This window comes from Xenopus laevis, chromosome 2L (genome assembly GCF_017654675.1).
Source record: "Xenopus laevis strain J_2021 chromosome 2L, Xenopus_laevis_v10.1, whole genome shotgun sequence".
NCBI classification, from domain to species: domain Eukaryota; kingdom Metazoa; phylum Chordata; class Amphibia; order Anura; family Pipidae; genus Xenopus; species Xenopus laevis.
In genome coordinates, this window is record NC_054373.1 from 189604862 (window position 1) to 189625955 (window position 21094).

At 45.5% G+C, this 21094-nt stretch overlaps 2 protein-coding genes across 2 annotated transcripts in view; one reads left to right on the top strand and one right to left on the bottom strand.

Annotated features, from left to right (window-relative positions):
• LOC108708801 (protein mono-ADP-ribosyltransferase PARP14) overlaps positions 1-9253 on the top strand; it is a 40471-nt gene extending 31218 nt beyond the window's left edge. Inside the window, exons 8-10 of the mRNA XM_018247839.2 lie at positions 326-520; positions 4227-4809; positions 8764-9253. Of these exons, the coding sequence (XP_018103328.1) occupies positions 326-520; positions 4227-4809; positions 8764-8773 (788 nt within the window). The 3' untranslated portion in view covers positions 8774-9253. The remainder of the gene's footprint in view (positions 1-325; positions 521-4226; positions 4810-8763) is intronic.
• trim39l.1.L (tripartite motif containing 39 like gene 1 L homeolog) overlaps positions 1-21094 on the bottom strand; it is a 101719-nt gene that overhangs the window by 58613 nt on the left and 22012 nt on the right. The window lies entirely within an intron of this gene.

Genomic DNA, 21094 nt, shown 5'->3' on the forward strand with positions numbered 1-21094 from the left:
GCAAATAATTCAGAATCTAGAACAAAGCCAAGCCAAGTCCTGTGTTTCTTTCAATACTTCCATGAGAAATGCATGTGTTTGACATTTGGTTGATGCAGTTTCATCCAATCTAAATGCATTATTGGTGTAGTTTTGCTGAAGTGGTGATTTTTTTTAAATGCAGTGTAAAAAAGCCACATGTGGCATTAGCCTTCGAGGCATATTATAGAGGTTCAGCTTTGCTAACCCCAACACCAACTAAACGCTACATGGGAATTATTTGAGTGAAACTTTGAACTTGATGGACGTTTGCGATTGGTTTCAAGCTCCATTCTGTCCATTCCAGGTCTGTCTTCTGTTGCTGAGGTTGATGTCATATTAGATGCCCTGGAGGAATTTGCCAACTCAAAATCTGCCCATTCTGTAGAGACGGTGAAAATAATTATTCAACCAGAAATGCTGAAATACTTCTATATCATGATGACAAGCAAAGAGGTTCCCGGGCAGCCTGGACAATCCTGGTTATATGACAAGATGAAGTGTAAGTGTCAGCCCACATGCACATACGTATAACTAATCACACAATGACTGGAATGTAATTAGCAGCTATTCTATAGCAGTAGTGATTGGCGAATTTGCGCCGTTTTGCTTTGCCGAAAAATTTGCGAAACGGCAAAAAATTTGCGAAACGGCGCTGGCGTCTCGTTTTTGACGCCGGCGCCTGTTTTTTTGACGCCGGCGGCCGTTTTTGCCGCGAATTTTCACAGGCGTTTCGCAAATGTATTCGCTGGCGGCGAATCGTGCAAATTCGTCGCGAATTCCTGCCTGGTGAATAAATTCGCCCATCACTATATAGGAGGACAGGCCAAGTGTGTACATAGCTCTGCTAAACTACCCCATTAATGGAAACATAATAAGTTACACTCTTGGAACCCTCCCCTTATACAAAAAGTCACTGCAGGGAGAGAAATAACTTGTACAAAACAACATGGTAGTGGGAGACTCTTTCATTGTTAATGCAACACAACTGGGAGGAATGAGCCTATGAAATAAGACTATGGGGTAGATTTACTAAAGGGCGAAGTGACTAATGCTAGCGAAAATTCGCCAGCGTGACGTCATTTTCGTTACTTCGCTGATTTACTAACGGGCGCCGGCATAAATTCGCTAGCGAAGGAGATAGACTCTAGTGGTACTTCGCTCTCTAACACCTGGTGAAGTTGCTCTGGGTGATAGGCTGCAAAAGAGTGTTTTTCGCTTTGATTGCAGAATTAACGCTAGCGCTACTTCGCCAGCATTTGGCGCCTTGGATGCAACTTTGGATTTTAGTGAATTAGCGTTGTCCTGGCGAATTTACGCTTGGCGAAGTGTTGCAATGTGAGCGAAGCAGTCATTGGCGAATTTTAGCAGGTTATTAAATTTGCCCCCATATCTCTTGATGAAGTGACAATTAACTTTGTTTTGGTTCGTATGGTGGCAATTTGGTCATTATTTATTTGCGTTTATTTTCTTTTGTATCCCACACGGTGTAAATGGAATTATAGATATTAATATAAAGGGCATAAAATGATTGTTCCTGGTGCAGAGATGCTGTGCCAAGTGCCCGTCCCACCTGTATTGGCATAATTGGCACAAAATGAACCTCAGAAGGAGGAGCCTGTTGTAAATGATTAAGCTAAACGGGATCAAGGAGCCCCCAGTGTCCCCTGCAACTCATTCCTTAGTAATCAAAGGTCATGCCAGGATACACCATGTCTTATTGGTTGCTATGGGCAACATCTCCAGAAATCTCTCCAGATATTTATCTCCAATGTTAGTAAACATGCCCCTAAGTCTTGGCACTCTATTGACATACAGCAGGGGTTGCAATACTCAATAAACGTGTTTCTTTGCATCTCTTTGTGACACTTTACTACAAAAAGAATTGGTGCACCCGGCCCATATAAGCACTACTAAATGAATGCAATTTCAAAAAGTTGAAAAATAAATGGGAGGGCATACTCACAGTTTACCCAGCACATAGAAACAAAACCAAAATTGTGAGTTCCTCCAAAAAATAAAGCAGCAAGTAAATAAATACAAAATGACATATTAGGAAATGGCCTGATGCATTTCATGCCTGTTGGGCTGTTCATAGCCTGTGAATAAGCCTATGTCCTAATAAACTTTTTGTATTTTTTTACTTGCTGCTTTATTTTTTGGAGGAACTCACATTTTTGGTTTTGTTCTTACACTTTACTTCATCCCCTCCCATTGCAAAACTGCCCGTGGGCCAATAGACTAAAGCCTCACAGAACACAACTGATCTGATTGGACTTCAGACAAGATGAGCTAATTGTAAAACCACTGACATAACCACTATAACTAACACATGAAAAATGGTTTTTAAGATTTACATGTTACTGTTCTTTTAAAGGAGAAGGAAAGCTCCAAGACAGTTTATTGCCAACAGATTAGCCACAATAGTGCAAGCTAGAATGCTTTATTTATTCTGCAGAATGCTTTACCAAACCTGAGTAAACAGCTCTAGACACTGTCTCTATTTGTTTAGGACAGCAGCTGCCATATTAGCTTGGTGTGACATCACTTCCTGCCTGAGTCTCTCCCTGCTCACACTGAGCTCTGGGCTCAGATTACAGCAGGGAGGAGGGAGGAAGAGAGGAGCAAACTGAGCATGCTCAAGCCCTAGCCCTGGAGGTTTAAGCTGAAAACAGTTAGTGTGATACAGAAGCCCATGAGTACACAATAGAAGGAAAGAAATGTGATGTTTCTTTTGACAGAGGACTCAGAGCAGCATTACTTTGAGTATTTACTGGTGTATTTATATAGACCTTTCTGATAAAGCTTACTTACTTCTCCTTTAATACGGTGTTTATTTAATGGAAGCATTTATCTGGCAAGGTGTCCATTTTTGGAGACTTCTTGGGATTGTCCATGTGTTACTGGATAGAGACAGCGTTGACACAAAGAATAGTTGGACTGTGACCAAAAGGAATTCACAGTGAAACAGGAATATAAATTAGTTGTGTGATCATTTTAATCGCATGATGATAATCCAACAATCTCAGGAAATGAATATACAATAAGGGGCAGATTTATCAAGGGTCGAAGTGAATTCGAGGGAATTTTCTGAGTAAAAAAATTTGAAATTCAAAGTAATTTTTTGGATACTTCGACCATCAAATAGGATACTACGACTACGATTTTACTTCGAATTCAATTCGAAGTAAAATAGTTTGAACATTCGAATATTCAATAATCAAAGTACCGTCTCTTTAAAAAAAACTTTGTTTTCAATACTTCGCCAAATTACACCTGCCGAATGGCTATGTTAGCCTATGGGGAACGTCTACAAACTTTTTCCAAGTCTTTACACATCGAATTAAAATCCTTCGATCGATCGCTGAAATCCTCTGAATCGTTCGAAATTTAATTCGATCGATTGCCAAATTCTCTGAAAAAAACTACGGATTCAAAGCATTTAAATTCGATGGTCGAATTTCGAAGTATTTTCAACTTCGAAATTCGACCCTTGATAAATCTGCCGCTAAGTGAATATGACTTCAGATTAAACATACAGTATATGGACCTGTGAATAGGGACATTAAGGGGCAAATTTACTTATGGTCGAATATCGAGGGTTAATTAACCCTCGATATTCGACTGGCGAATGGAAATCCTTCGAATATCAAAGTCGAAGGATTTACCGCAATTCCTTTGATCGTTTGATTCGAAAGATTTTAATCCATCAAGCGAACAATTTTTCTTCGACCAAAAAAAGATTGCAAAGCTTATGGGGACCTTCCCCATAGGCTAACATTGACTTCAGTAGGTTTTAGGTGGCGAACTAGGGGGTTGAAGTATTTTTTAAAGAGACAGTACTTCGACTATCGAATGGTCGAATAGTCGAACGATTTTTAGTTTGAATAGTTTGATTCGATGTCGAAGTCGTAGTCAAAGGTCGAAGTAGCCAATTCGATGGTTGAAGTAGCCAAAAAAAAAACATTTGAAATTCGAAGTTTTTTTTATTCTATTCCTTCACTCTAACTAAGTAAATGGGCCCCCAAATGAATAATAAAGGTGTTGTTCAGGTTACACAACAGGCTTTTGTGTATTAATATTAACATGTCCATTATTGCAATCTCTGTTTACTTTGAATAAGACCTGTCCTATCTGAGGAATAATAATAATATGAGGAATACTGATTATGTGCACAAATCAATAACATTGTTTTCCCTTTAAAACAGCTGCTTGGTACAACTTCACCAACACAAAAGTTGATCTTTATATTTTGAAGGGGAACATTGAACCTGCGATTTTGCATCTTTGTGGAGAAGATAAGGATCAGGTGATGAAGGCTTCAGTTTGGATAAGAGATTGTTTGTTAAGGGAACAGCACACAAATATTATTCCTAATGAGTGGATCAGGGAATTGAAGGGCCAGAAGATGAAGAAATTACTTGAACTTCAGAAGAAATATCCGGTTTTCATTTCCATTGAATCTCTGAGTTCTACTATGAGAGTGTCTGGTTTTGAGAAGAACGTTGGGACTATAACAAGAGAGATCCATGAGATCATAAAGGAAGTAAAAGACAAGAAGAACAGGGAAGCCGAGATTTGCTATAAACAAGTGCAATGGAGGTACCACAATGGCTCTGGGTTTGTTCCGTTTGATAAAATGTCTAATTTAGAACTAGAGACGGCCTTGGAAGAGGCCACAGAAAGTGTCACTGTTGATGTTGCTGGAAGAAAACTCACAGTCAACGTCAAGCTAAAAACTGCATCTGATCCTAAAGGAAATAGGGTTGCGATTGATCGAGTGAATCAAATGTGAGTTGTTTGGATCACTGTAATTATAAATGTCATGTAGCTCTTTGAATTCATTTCAGAAATACCCAAAATACCCAGAGATGGTCACAAGTAGCAATGATAGTGAAACCCCATCTAGGCAAGACCATGTCCAGCTAGGAAACAGTCAGACCCCAGTTACATTTGACTCTCTCTCCACAGGATGGGCCTTTGCCCACGTGACCTGGATCCCCACATGTTGGATCAGGGAAATCACTAAAGCTAAATCCATATCAGCTTAGTGATCCCTACACTACTGGCCAGTGTTGCCTGAGGGGAGATCTACCTCCTTGTTATCCCTCCAATTGGGAGCACAGGCTGCTCTTCCTCACTAGTTCTATCTGCCTTACTAGAAAGTGCTCTTATAGAGAACTGCCCTGTCCTGACTACTCCTCATTCATTGGGTCCCTGTATCCCCGACTTCACTAAGCGACTCACCCTTTGGGGCATTTCTATTACTGAGCCTAATTATTAAAACTGCTAATATGGGGCATTTAGACCGATTTGGCAGCTGATCCACAAATGTATGGGGGCTTCTGACCTGTCTCCCCAATCAATATCAGGCTAACATATCGATTGGGGAGGTTTGATTTTACTGGTGATCGAGGAGCACATTGGCTAGTTGATGCAGTTCTCATCCTGTTGGCACCCATTCTCTTCATGTAATCCAGTTGTTTGGCCCTAGGGCCGTTTGGATTAACCCAATATCTCCCTACTGTGGGTGGGTATATTGGGGAAAGATCCGATTGTTTGGAGACCTCACCAAATGAGTGTATCTTTCCCCAATACGCCACCTTTCCCTGTATGACCACCTTAAGTCCCAGGCTCCCAACAGCAGCCACTCCCTCCTGAAGTGGGAGGCAAAAGAGAATGATCCACCCTCTGCTGAACACAATACCGATGTGTGACAGAAAGTGCTCATCAGTCTCTGGGCCAATCAAACATGTTATGCTAATGAACCAAACTAGATGCATTCCCTTCTGCCCAGCAACCAGCAAACAAGGAAGTATAGGCGTTTAAAGCCATAGGGGAGTGTTAACCCTATGGGTCCCTACAATAGATAAGAGTATCTTTACTGTATAAAAGGCACTTGCAGATTTTTCATTGACCGCTGAAAGCAGATACTGTAGGGCTCATTTACTACATACAGGGCAGGGTCCAACTGTCATGTTTTGTGCCTGTTCTCCATGAAGGAAAATTGCCACAGGTCTCTTTGCTTAAAAATAAAGACGGGAGTTCACCCTGTAAATACAGAGATGTCTTCATTCATTAGAGTTGTATTCATGATGTCAGTCAAGGGCAGACACATAACCATTACCCCTACCAGCCGCTACTCATACCCTGACTTGCTAATCATTCCAACATTCAAATTAGTGAGCACCAGTAGAAACAGGGACCTGTATTTAGTGTCTGCCCATGGCATATTTACTACTTTTATAGCTACTGTATGTGCAAAGTAGTTGCTCGTCTTTTTATTAACTGTTATTATTATGTATAAATGAATATTCGGAGACAATTTGCTATTGGTTTTCATTTTTTATTATTTGTGGCTTTTCAGCAATTTCAGCAATCTGGTTGCTAGGGTCCAAATTCCCCTAGCAACCATGCATGGATTTGAATAAGAGACTGGAATATGAATAGGAGAGGCCTGAATAGAAAGATGAGGAATAAAAAGTACCAATAACAATACATTTGTAGCCTTACAGAACATTTGTTTTTTAGATGGAGTCACCATTTGAAAGTATCATTAGATACTTTTCTACTTGCATTTGTGGATACCTGCAATACATTCCCTATCATGTAAACTAGGATAGTTAAGGGGCTGTTTCTATCTGTGGATTTTGCAGTAGAGAATAGTAACTATGGTGTCCCACCTGCTTGTACTTTCTATGTCCAACTACATTCCACTACTAAAACAAGGGACTATTAGTTGCCATGACTCTGCCCATACGCTACCCACATTTTCCAACCAAAAACAAGTAAACCATTTAATACTGTTAGATGTCTATTTGAGCCCAATGTCATCCTCTATATTGTCATTAAATACTTCTATATCTAAAAGATGCCCTCACTACTGTGACAGGAGTCCAGTCAGGGGCCAAGTCAGGGACTCTTCAATGGTAGCCTAATATCCTTATCATTTACAGTAGGGGGTACATTATCCCTTATAATACATGAGTGATACTCAGAGTTCCCTGTATAACTCAGCCTGCAGCCTTGTGCCTTTATATGGTCACAGAACAACACCTCAGTGACTTCTAATATCCTTATCATTTACAGTAGGGGGTACATTATCCCTTATAATACATGAGTGATACTCAGAGTTCCCTGTATAACTCAGCCTGCAGCCTTGTGCCTTTATATGGTCACAGAACAACCCCTCAGTGACTTCTAATATCCTTATCATTTACAGTAGGGGGTACATTATCCCTTATAATACATGAGTGATACTCAGAGTTCCCTGTATAACTCAGCCTGCAGCCTTGTGCCTTTATATGGTTACAGAACAACCCCTCAGTGACTTCTAATATCCTTATCATTTACAGTAGGGGGTACATTATCCCTTATAATACATGAGTGATACTCAGAGTTCCCTGTATAACTCAGCCTGCAGCCTTGTGTCTTTATATGGTCACAGAACAACCCCTCAGTGACTTCTTATATCCTTATCATTTACAGTAGGGGGTACATTATCCCTTATAATACATGAGTGATACTCAGAGTTCCCTGTATAACTCAGCCTGCAGCCTTGTGCCTTTATATGGTCACAGAACAACCCCTCAGTGACTTCTAATATCCTTATCATTTACAGTAGGGGGTACATTATCCCTTATAATACATGAGTGATACTCAGAGTTCCCTGTATAACTCAGCCTGCAGCCTTGTGCCTTTATATGGTCACAGAACAACCCCTCAGTGACTTCTAATATCCTTATCATTTACAGTAGGGGGTACATTATCCCTTATAATACATGAGTGATACTCAGAGTTCCCTGTATAACTCAGCCTGCAGCCTTGTGCCTTTATATGGTCACAGAACAACCCCTCAGTGACTTCTAATATCCTTATCATTTACAGTAGGGGGTACATTATCCCTTATAATACATGAGTGATACTCAGAGTTCCCTGTATAACTCAGCCTGCAGCCTTGTGCCTTTATATGGTCACAGAACAACCCCTCAGTGACTTCTAATATCCTTATCATTTACAGTAGGGGGCACATTATCCCTTATAATACATGAGTGATACTCAGAGTTCCCTGTATAACTCAGCCTGCAGCCTTGTGCCTTTATATGGTCACAGAACAACCCCTCAGTGACTTCTAATATCCTTATCATTTACAGTAGGGGGTACATTATCCCTTATAATACATGAGTGATACTCAGAGTTCCCTGTATAACTCAGCCTGCAGCCTTGTGTCTTTATATGGTCACAGAACAACCCCTCAGTGACTTCTAATATCCTTATCATTTACAGTAGGGGGTACATTATCCCTTATAATACATGAGTGATACTCAGAGTTCCCTGTATAACTCAGCCTGCAGCCTTGTGTCTTTATATGGTCACAGAACAACCCCTCAGTGACTTCTAATATCCTTATCATTTACAGTAGGGGGTACATTATCCCTTATAATACATGAGTGATACTCAGAGTTCCCTGTATAACTCAGCCTGCAGCCTTGTGCCTTTATATGGTCACAGAACAACCCCTCAGTGACTTCTAATATCCTTATCATTTACAGTAGGGGGTACATTATCCCTTATAATACATGAGTGATACTCAGAGTTCCCTGTATAACTCAGCCTGCAGCCTTGTGCCTTTATATGGTCACAGCAATAAGTGGTGCGAGGATTTAGTACAAGTTCTTGTTTGGTTTCTTTTGTTCTTGGTTTATAGTTTATATTATATGTTTAACTAAATATTCTTTATTTCAGGAGGATTTAATTGGAAGATAAAGAGGAAATACTTTCAGTGACCATTTATGAGTTGGGATAAGAGTGTAAGCTGAGTGGGACAGTACAAGTACCAGTGAATACTTGTGACAAGTACTGATAATAAACTTGCCAACTTGATTCAATAAGTTTCCTATAATTTCACTTGTTAAATGTAGGAAGTTGTAGTTCAGGAGCAGTTGGAGAGAAGTAGAATATTTTAGCTGAGTGTGTTTTTAGCAAAAAACTGCATTTCTTTCTTTGGTATTAAGTATAAAATATCAAGGGACCCTTTCACTGCTTCACTTGTTCTGGAGATCCATTTTGCACAGAGTGTAGTCAGCTGTGTGTAGCAGTCGGCAAGAGCTGATTGGTTACAATGACAGAATATGGCAGTTGCATTGAGCCTGACACTGGAGTTACAACTATTGGAAGAATGTGAATCTTCTGAAAAACACACGTTTGTCATTCTGCAATCTGAGTCTGACATTAAGGGGCCGATTCACTAACTTCGAGTGAAGGATTCGAAGTAAAAAAACTTCGAATTTTGAAGTTTTTTTTGGGCTACTTCGACCATCGAAACGAAGGATTCGAAGTAAAAATCGTTCGACTATTCGACCATTCGATAGTCGAAGTACTGTCTCTTTAAAAAAAACTTCGACCCCCTAGTTCGCCATCTAAAAGCTACCGAACTCAATGTTAGCCTATGGGGAAGGTCCCCATAGGCTTGGCTAACTTTTTTTGATCGAAGGATATTCCTTCGATCGTTGGATTAAAATCCTTCGAATCGTTCGATTCGAAGGATTTAATCGTTCGATCGAAGGAATAATCCTTCGATCGTACTATCTGCACTAAATCCTTCGACTTCGATATTTGAAGTCGGCTCCTAACTCTGAACTGTGTGTGTATTTATCATTATTACTATAATGGATATAATGTCATCTTTTCCTGCAGTGCATTACAAGACATGGGGCCGTATTTATCAAAACTATTTCAATAAAAAAAAGTCAGACCAAATTAGAATACACGATTGGAGCTTATTTATTATTAAAAAAGCACAATTTAATCGGATCGGGGACAAACCTGAAAAAATCGAGTGAAAATCCAAATCAAAACGTTTTTTCCTGAATCGCTCACTTTTTTCAGGCCTTTTCCTGAAAAGCTAAATTTTTTTGGATTTTTGCCCAAAAAGTCAGAAATAGTCAGATTTTCAGGCTAATTCCAGAGCAGACCACAGAAACTTTGAAATAGGAAAGAGACTTCTCCCATTGACTTACTGTATATAGCAGCTCAGCAGGTCTAAGATGGAGGATTTTCGGATTCTGACTTTTTACATCCTTGTGGTATAAAAATTTTTGAAAAATATGAGGTTTTTTTTCCACTACTAAAATGAAACCAAATAAAAATGTGAAATTTAAGTGACAATTTGAAGTCCTGGAGCCTCTGAAAGAGTCTAATGGGATGGGGCAGAACATTCTAGAGGACGGGTGCAACACATGAAAAGTCCTGGATATGGGAGTGAAGAAATAAGTGATGAGGAGAGAAGGTGCAGACCAAATATTAGTGCACTTTTTGATTAGGGTGGAGATATACACAGGCAACACTGGTGAATACAAGAATATTAAAGTAAATTGTGTATATGGCAGGTACCAGTGCAGGGACTGGCAGAAAGGGGCAGCACTTGTAGAGCCGGAGAAGAAGTGTATGAGAAGTGTATGAGTCACTGTTTGCAGAGATATGATTAGTATTTTGCTAAATCTCATTGAAGCTGCTCCAGAGATTGGGAAAAGAAATCCATTGTGTCCCTCCACCTTGAAGATTGGTGAGTGCAGGTGTTTGGCAAAGATTGGCCATTGCTGTACTTGTACCAGCTCCATACAGGCAGGCAGAGAAGGGAAACTCATTAGCAAGTGGAGTCAGAATACAACAAAATTAATAATGTAAGAGATGCACATGTTTACAAAACAGTATTATATTAGTAATAATATATTATAGTAATTAATGTAAATGGTTGAAAAGTCTCCCAAAAGTAGCATTTGCCAAAGCTCACCCTATGTAACTTTACCTGTACCAGGGAGCTGGTATAACCCAATAATACAGAATAATGCTTAATACATGTAATACAAAACTCATTGGTGTAGGAATGTGCTGATTTCATACAGATCTCTAACAACAAAAATGGCTCCTGTGATATTATGAGTAGCTTAAACCTCAGAGTCTGAAAGTACCAGGAACTTGACACGTTCCTTCTCCTTTAGTAAAAAAGTGAAAATGAAATAAACGACAGTCTAAAAGACAGTTGTAAAATACAGATAGGAGATAAAAAAAAACATATTCATGGGGGCAAATTCACTAACTGGCGGAGTTGCGCCAGCGATGGCTTCGCCACACTTCGCCTGGCGAATTTTTGGCAGCGCTCCGCAAATTCACTAAGATGCGAAGTTGCGCTCAGCGAAGTGAAAGATAGCAAAGTTGCGCAAGTGAATATTCGCCAGGCAAAGTGAAGTTGCGCTAGCGAAGGGGAATTTGCATACGGCAGGAACTTAAAGTACAATGGACGTATATGTTACAGCAAATACATAAAACTACAGAAGATCAGGGAACCTTAATAAATGCAAATAGAGATGTTTTATTGCCCTACACATGAGCCCAGAGTATAGTTTATGTGCCATATATGTCACGATCGCCGCCCGGAGCAGGCCCAGGAGCTCCGGGCGGCGCGTCTTTCCCTGCCGGCGTCGCATCCAAAATGGCGGCGCCCATGGCCGCCACGTGGGTAGCGGCGCCGGCGCGATGACGTCAGCGCGTCGACGTCGGCGCAAGGACACCGATGACATCAGAATGGCGCCAAATTCAAATATAAAAGCCTTACCAAGACGCCAGAATGGCGCCCAAGTATAGGATTACTTTCCCTAAGCATATCCTGGGTTCCCTGTGTGCCTTATTGCCTTATCCTGTTCCTGCCTTGTATCCTGACCCCTTGCCTGGACTTTTGGACTTTGCTAATATTCTGCCTGCCTTAGAACTCTTGCCTGGACTTTGACCTTGATTCTGCTTAACCCTTTGGATACCGCGACCTTGCTCCCTCAAGAGGGCTTCCTCCTTGATCCTGACTACCTCCCTGGAGGGACCTCCCGGCTCCCTGACATTATACTTGGGCCATGGATCCCACTGAGGAAGCTCAGCCAGATTTCGGCAGGGCCTTTCGAGGTCTGCATACCCGCATGGAGGCGTACGAAGCTCGGCAAAATTACGTTGGACGCACACTGGAGTCGATCTTGGAAAAATTATCCATGCTCACGCCGACTACTCCAACGCCGACAACGCCCACGCTAGCTGCTGCTGATATGGCTACACAATCCTCCACTTCTGGTCCGCGAATTCCTGCACCGCCTCTCTACAGTGGCGACCCTCAAGCCTGTCGTGGTTTTGTGAACCAGTGCCAGATTCGGTTTGCCCTGCAACCTGCGGAATTTAACTCTGAACGAGCAAAGGTTGGTTTCGTAATTACTCGTCTGGCGGGGAAAGCACTCGAGTGGGCATCTCCGCACTGGGAGAAGGAGTCTCCCTTAATTGACGATTCCAAAGCCTTCCTTCATGAATTCCGGACGGTGTTCGATGCTCCCGGTCGAGTGGCGACCGCTGCTTCTCGTCTGTTCCAAATCTGCCAAGGAAATCGCAGTGTAGCGGAATATGCCATTGAGTTCCGTACCCTCGCTGCAGAGACTTGCTGGAACAATGATGCCTATCATGCTGCCTTCTACAATGGACTCTCTATCCGCCTCAAGGATGACCTGTTCTCCCGTGAATTACCCACACAGGTAGAAGACCTCATTGCTTTGTCGGTCAAGGTGGACACTCGTCAGAGAGAACATCAAGCTGATAGGGACAGAGTCAAGAAATTTCAACCCATGTTGGCTCCTCGCTTTCAAAGACCTCTGTTACCTCCTACCCCCCAGCAGCCTTCTGTTATTCCTCCGGAGGAACCTATGCAAATCGGAAGAGCTCGTCTCTCTGAACAGGAGAAACTCTGGAGACGTACGGCTGGACTTTGTCTTTACTGTGGGGGTCAATCTCACTTTGCCAACTCCTGTCCTGTGAAGCCTCTGAGTTCCCCTCTTCAAGGTAACCTTGCAAAGACTCATGTAGGGGGTGTTACTCCCAAGTCACAAGAGAACTCTCATAGGTTTCTTCTGCCTTTACAGATTCGTCTGCCATCTAAGACCATTGTTGGCTCAGCTTTTATTGATTCTGGGGCTGCTGGTAATTTCATGGACGCTCTCTTTGCCAAGCATATGAATGTTCCCCTGTTTCCATTGACTACCCCTCTCCGTGTCACTGCTATTGACGACAGACCCCTGGAGGCTGAATTCATCTCCATGACGACTGGGGAATTGCCTGTGCAGGTTGGGACGCTGCATAAAGAAAGACTTTCGTTCCTAATTATTTCCTGCCCATCCGTTCCAGTTGTGTTGGGGCTCCCTTGGCTGCGTCTGCATAATCCCTCCATTGATTGGTCCGCTGGACAGATTTCTCGTTGGAGCCCATTTTGTCAGCAGCACTGCCTTCCTGCTGAACCCCTCCAGAGGTTGAATATCTCTTTGTCGGATCTAAAGACTTTACCCTCCTTTTACAAGGACTTTGCTGATGTATTCTGTAAGAAGTCTGCAGAATTCCTTCCTCCACATCGACTATACGATTGTCCTGTCGATCTCCTGCCTGGAACCATGCCCCCTAGAGGTCGTACTTATCCTCTCTCTCCAGCGGAGACCACTGCCATGAAGCAGTATATCCAAGAAAATCTCCAGCGGGGGTTTATTCGCCCTTCTACCTCTCCTGCCGGGGCTGGATTCTTCTTCGTGGAAAAGAAGGATGGAGGCCTATGTCCTTGCATCGACTAACGGGGTCTTAATAAAATTACGGTTAAGAACCGGTATCCCTTACCCTTGATTGCCGAACTCTTTGACCAACTGAAGGGGGCTAAAATCTTCACTAAGTTGGATCTCCGTGGGGCGTATAACCTTATCCGCATCCGGGAAGGTGACGAATGGAAGACAGCATTCAACACTCGGGATGGGCATTATGAGTACCTCGTAATGCCCTTTGGTCTCTGCAATGCCCCCGCTGTCTTTCAAGAATTCGTGAACGACATTTTCCGGGATCTCTTGGGAAAGTTTGTGGTCGTGTACCTTGATGACATCCTGATTTTCTCCAAGGACCTTACAAGCCATCGTTCCCAGGTGAAGGAAGTACTCTCTCGTTTGAGGAAGAACTCTCTCTTTGCCAAACTGGAGAAATGTGTGTTTGAAGTGTCCAAGATCCCTTTTCTGGGCTATATCATCTCCCCAGTGGGTTTCGAGATGGATCCTGTGAAAGTGTCTGCAATCCAAGAGTGGCCCCTACCGCTGAGCACCAAGGCAATCCAGAGATTCATTGGTTTTGCCAATTACTACCGGCAATTCATTAAGGGATTCTCTTCTCGTATTGCTCCTATCCTGGCCCTCATCCGAAAAGGGGGTAAACCCAGCTCATGGCCCCCGCCTGCTATTTGTCAAGACCGCCGGGAGCGCGAGGAGTCGCGTCCGCTCCCGGCGGCGAAGAATCCAAAATGGCGGCGCCCAGGCAACCCACGTGGGTTCCGACGCCGGCGCCGTGACGTCAGCGCGGCGCGACGGTCGCGGGCGCGCTGACGCTGGCGCAAGGGCGCCAAATTCAAACATAAAAGGACGCCTGAGGCGCCAAGATGGCGCCCGAAAATAGGATCCTGATTCCTAGTGATTCCTGGGTTTCCCTTGCTGTTTTCCCTGCTTATTCTGCCTGATTCCTTTGTGTGACCCCTTGCCTGGACCTGGACTTCGCTGATACTCTGCCTGTCATTGACCCCTGCCTGGACCTGGACTTCGCTGATACTCTGCCTGTCATTGACCCCCTGCCTGGCCCTGGACTTTGTTACATTCCGTCTGCCTTTTGACCTGTGCTTGAACTTTGTTTCTCCTGCCTTACTCCTGGATACCACGACCCTGATCTTTCCTGAGGGGCTTCCTCCTAGATCCGGACTACTCCCCAGAGGGGGCTCCCGGCTCCCTGACATTATTTTCGGGCCATGGATCCTTCTGAGGAAGCCACACCTCATGTCGGACGAGCGCTCCGCGGACTGGCATCCCGCATGGAGGACTACGAAAACCAGCAGGTTCGCATTGGGCAAGCACTCGATGTCCTGCTAGCTCAAGTGCCTTCTACGCCCTCCGCTGCTCCACCTACTGGAGATCCCCCCATGGCGGCAGCCTCTACGAACGCAAGCTACCCGACAGGTGAGCCTCGCATTCCACCTCCCCCTCGCTTCAGTGGGGACCCACAAGCCTGCAGGGGATTTGCCACACAATGCCAAATTCAATTTGAGTTCCAACCCACACAGTTTCCAAGTGAGCGTTCCAAGGTGGGGTATGTGATGTCTCGATTGGAAGGCAAGCCACTGGAGTGGGCAACGTCTCTTTGGGAGAAGAATTCCCCGGTGACTTATGATGTTAAAGACTTTCTCCAAGCTTTTCGCATAGTCTTTGATGCTCCAGGTCGGGTTACGAACGCCCCTGCCCGTCTCTTGCAGCTCCGGCAGGGAAGCCGCAGTGTCAATGACTATGCTATAGACTTCCGAACTCTGATGGCGGAGACTTCCTGGTGTGATGACGCTTACAAGGCCGTATACTACCAAGGCCTATCCATCCGCATCAAAGATGATCTCGTCTCCAGAGAGACTCCTGACACCCTGGAAGGGCTGATCGCTCTATCCATTAAGGTTGACACCCGTCTCAGAGAACACCAGGTGGAGAGAGAGCGCAGCAGACGATTTTCTCCTATGTTGGCCCCTCGCTTTCAAAGGCCGATTCTGCAAACACCCGCTGTTCCTGTGACTCATGTGTCGACGTCTCCCCTGGAGGAACCTATGCAAGTAGGAAAGACTCGCCTCTCCGAGCAGGAAAGACTCCGAAGACGTTTGGCAGGTCTCTGTTTATACTGTGGTGGGCATTCCCATTTTGCCAACGCCTGTCCTGCCAAAGCCAAGAGTTTTGTACCCCGAGGTATGTCTCAGGTTTCTCATGTAGGGGGTTTATCCGCCCTTCTACCTCTCCTGCAGGGGCTGGGTTCTTCTTTGTGGAGAAGAAGGACGGAGGCCTTCGGCCTTGTATAGACTATCGGGGTCTGAATAAGATCACCGTGAAGAACAGGTACCCCCTGCCCCTGATTGCCGAGCTCTTTGACCAGCTGAAAGGGGCAAAGATTTTCTCCAAGTTGGATCTCCGGGGGGCCTACAACCTCATTCGCATCCGGGAGGGTGACGAATGGAAGACGGCATTCAACACTCGGGATGTGCACTATGAATATCTTGTTATGCCCTTCGGCCTATGCAATGCCCCTGCCATCTTCCAGGAGTTTGTTAATGATGTGTTCCGAGATCTCCTAGGAAGGTTCGTAGTCGTATACTTGGACGACATCCTGATCTTTTCCAAGGACCTTGAAAGTCATCGCTCCCAGGTGAAGGAGGTACTCTCTCGTCTGAGGAAGAACTCTCTCTTCGCCAAGTTGGAGAAGTGTGTCTTCGAGGTATCCAAGATCCCCTTCCTAGGATACATTATCTCTCCAGAGGGATTTGAGATGGACCCCGTGAAAGTGTCGAACTTCCTCCCTCCGGTGGGAATACTGTGATCTGGGTTGTTATTGACCGCTTCAGCAAAATGGCCCATTTCATCCCTTTGAAGAAGTTACCCTCTGCGGTTGAATTATCCCAACTCTTTATTAAGTACATCTTCCGCCTGCATGGTTTCCCGGTGGAGATCGTCTCCGACAGAGGCACCCAGTTTACCGCCAAGTTCTGGCGTTCCCTATGTAAAGACTTGGGAATAACACTTCAATTTTCGTCTGCCTACCACCCGCAGACGAATGGGGCAGCTGAACGTGTGAACCAAGCCTTAGAACAGTTCCTGAGGAACCACGTGTCTCTTTGCCAGGACGATTGGTCTGACCTCCTCCCGTGGGCGGAGTTTGCTCATAATAATGCATGTCATTCCTCCACAGGAAAGTCTCCGTTTATGGTGGTGTATGGACAGCACCCTCAAGCCTTTCCTCAGGACTTCGTGTTGTCGGACGTCCCGGCTGCAGATGATCTGGCAGCCCATATGCTTGCTATTTGGGCTGCAACCAAGTCTAATCTGGAGAAGAGTGCTCTAGTCCACAAGACTTTCGCGGATCGCCGTAGAAGGCCCTCTCCTCCCTACAAGGTGGGTGATAGTGTCTGGCTCTCTTCCAGGAATATTCGCTTGAAGGTGCCATCTCCCAAGTTGGGTCCGAAGTTCCTGGGTCCGTTCCCCATCTTGGAAATAATTAACCCTGTAGCCATCAGACTTCAACTCCCACCAGAGATGAGAATTCCCAACGTGTTCCACGTCTCCCTGGTGAAGCCCACCATCTTTAACCGTTTCTCTGATATCCAATCTCCTCCTCCTGCCGTCTCTGTGGAGGGTCAACAAGAATTCGAGGTGGAGAGAATCCTTGATTCCAGAATCTCCAGAGGGTCCCTTCAGTACCTCATCCATTGGAAGGGCTTTGGCCCCGAAGAATGCTCTTGGGAGAGACACCGTGATGTGCATGCTCCTCGTTTGGTAAGAGACTTCCACTCCAAGTTTCCCCAGAAACCAAGTCCCGGTGGTCCTGAGGCCCCCCGTGAGGGGGGGGTACTGTCAAGACCGCCGGGAGCGCGAGGAGTCGCGTCCGCTCCCGGCGGCGAAGAATCCAAAATGGCGGCGCCCAGGCAACCCACGTGGGTTCCGACGCCGGCGCCGTGACGTCAGCGCGGCGCGACGGTCGCGGGCGCGCTGACGCTGGCGCAAGGGCGCCAAATTCAAACATAAAAGGACGCCTGAGGCGCCAAGATGGCGCCCGAAAATAGGATCCTGATTCCTAGTGATTCCTGGGTTTCCCTTGCTGTTTTCCCTGCTTATTCTGCCTGATTCCTTTGTGTGACCCCTTGCCTGGACCTGGACTTCGCTGATACTCTGCCTGTCATTGACCCCTGCCTGGACCTGGACTTCGCTGATACTCTGCCTGTCATTGACCCCCTGCCTGGCCCTGGACTTTGTTACATTCCGTCTGCCTTTTGACCTGTGCTTGAACTTTGTTTCTCCTGCCTTACTCCTGGATACCACGACCCTGATCTTTCCTGAGGGGCTTCCTCCTAGATCCGGACTACTCCCCAGAGGGGGCTCCCGGCTCCCTGACACTATTGAAGCTTTTCAATCCTTGAAGGATGCCTTCACTTCTGCTTCGGTTCTCCGCCATCCTGATCCAGAGTTACCTTTCTTCATCGAGGTGGATGCTTCTGAAGTTGGAGCCGGAGCTATCTTGTCCCAAAGACATCCCTCTGATGGGAAGCTGCATCCATGTGGGTATTTCTCTAAGAAGTTCTCTCCTGCGGAGCAAAATTATGATGTAGGAAATCGAGAACTCCTGGCGGTTAAGCTTGCCTTAGAAGAGTGGCGTCACCTCCTTGAAGGTTCCTTGATCCCAGTCACGATCTACACAGATCATAAGAATCTTGAATTCATCCAATCTCTCAAGAGGCTGAATCCCAGACAAGCAAGGTGGTCTCTCTTCTTCTCTCGATTTAACTTCGTCTTGACTTTTCGCCCTGGCTCCAAGAATCGGAAGGCCGATGCTCTGTCTCGAAGTTTCACTCCGGTGGATCGTACTCCTGAAAGACTAGAGCCTATTATTCCTCCTGTCAAGATCATTGCTTCCTTGTACCCTCAATTCGCTGACCAAATCCTGGCTGGTCAATCTTCTGCTCCTCCTGATACTCCCATTGGAATGGCTTTTGTACCTCCTGAACTTCGGCTACCTATCCTGCAACAGACTCATAGTTCCAAACAAGCTGGACATCCTGGTCCTGTTAAAACTCTTGAACTTTTACGTCGTCTAGTTTGGTGGCCGACAATCCGTAAAGATGTCAAAGACTTTGTTTCTGCCTGTACCGTTTGTGCCACTTCCAAGTCCAGTCATTCTCGCCCCAGTGGGTTACTACAACCGTTGCCGGTTCCCTCTCGTCCTTGGACGCACGTGGCTATGGACTTCATTGTTGAACTTCCTCCCTCCAGTGGGAACACTGTGATCTGGGTTGTCATTGACCGCTTCAGTAAGATGGCCCACTTCATCCCTCTACGGAAGCTTCCGTCTGCAGTGGAGTTGTCACAGTTGTTCATCCAGTTCATTTTTCGCCTGCATGGCTTCCCGGCAGAGATCGTTTCTGACAGAGGGTCTCAATTCACCGCAAAGTTCTGGCGTTCCCTGTGCAAAGATCTGGGTATTAGTCTTCAGTTCTCCTCAGCTTATCATCCCCAGACGAATGGAGCGGCTGAGCGAGTGAACCAAGCCTTGGAACAGTTCTTGAGAAACCACGTTTCCCTTTGTCAAGATGATTGGTCTGATCTCCTCCCGTGGGCGGAATTTGCTCATAACAATGCCTGCCACACTTCCACTGGAAGGTCCCCATTTATGTCAGTGTATGGTCAACATCCTCAAGCCTTCCCACAAGACTTTGTGTTGTCTGATGTTCCGGCCGCTGATGATCATGCAGCCCACATGTCTGCTGTTTGGGCTGCAACCAAGTCAAACCTGGAGAAGAGTGCTCTGGTTCATAAGACGTTTGCAGATCGTAGACGTAGACCCTCTCCTCCCTACAAGGTTGGTGATAAAGTTTGGTTGTCTTCCAGGAACATTCGGTTGAAGGTACCATCTCCTAAGTTGGGTCCGAGGTTCGTAGGTCCATTCTCCATCTCGGAGGTGATCAACCCTGTGGCTGTCAGACTTCAGCTTCCCCCTGAGATGCGAATTCCCAACGTGTTTCATGTCTCCTTGGTGAAACCCGCTACCTCCAACCGCTTTTCTGTTGTCCAGCCTCCCCCTCCTACTATCTCTGTGGATGGTCAACAAGAATATGAGGTGGAGAAGATCCTTGACTCCAGAATCTCCAGGGGCTCTCTTCAGTACCTCATCAAGTGGAAAGGTTTTGGACCTGAAGAATGCTCCTGGGAAGGACGCTCTGATGTCCATGCTCCTCGTCTGGTGAGGGAGTTCCACTCCAAATTTCCCCAGAAGCCAAGTCCTGGTGGTCCGGAGGCCCCCCGTGAGGGGGGGGTACTGTCACGATCGCCGCCCGGAGCAGGCCCAGGAGCTCCGGGCGGCGCGTCTTTCCCTGCCGGCGTCGCATCCAAAATGGCGGCGCCCATGGCCGCCACGTGGGTAGCGGCGCCGGCGCGATGACGTCAGCGCGTCGACGTCGGCGCAAGGACGCCGATGACGTCAGAATGGCGCCAAATTCAAATATAAAAGCCTTACCAAGACGCCAGAATGGCGCCCAAGTATAGGATTACTTTCCCTAAGCATATCCTGGGTTCCCTGTGTGCCTTATTGCCTTATCCTGTTCCTGCCTTGTATCCTGACCCCTTGCCTGGACTTTTGGACTTTGCTAATATTCTGCCTGCCTTAGAACTCTTGCCTGGACTTTGACCTTGATTCTGCTTAACCCTTTGGATACCGCGACCTTGCTCCCTCAAGAGGGCTTCCTCCTTGATCCTGACAACCTCCCTGGAGGGAGCTCCTGGCTCCCTGACAATATATTAGGAAAAGTAGGGGGAAGCAGGGTACCCAAAAAAAAAATGTTGTCTTTTTGCAGCCTATCACCCATGCAAATGGAAAAGACGCCAGCGTTTTTTGGGACTTAGAAAACGGTGACTTTATTTTTTTTTTTAAGTCCTATCTACTCTATTGCACTTGGCCAGGTCTGAGCGAAGTCTGGCGTAAGAGTTAACGTTCAGTAAAATCCACTTCTTAGTGAATCTGAGTAGTAATGATCTTTAACTCTGGCGAAAATTCACCTGGTGTTAGAGTGCGAAGTTGCGCTAGAGTCTATCTTCTTCGCTAGAGTATTTTCACCACCACCCATTAGTAAATAGGCAAAATATTGAACTTACTTAATGCTGGCGAACTTACGCCAGCGCTCACCACTTTGCACCTTAGTGAATTTCCCCCCTGGATTTCTGTACTACATTGCCCAGGGAAGACCATCAGGAAATCCTGGAACTTTCAATCAGAAATGCTCTGGCTCTTCTGCCTATAGTCAAAGGAAGCCCCCTATCCCCTCAAAGTGTGTCCTTACTATATCTAATTAAAGACACCGAGACAGAGGCAAAATCTGTGGAGGTCACAGCTTTATTTATCAATTTAGGCAAAAAAGGACTAGGTACACCCTGACCCCAGCTGCGGCTCCTACTTTCAAATGGTTCAT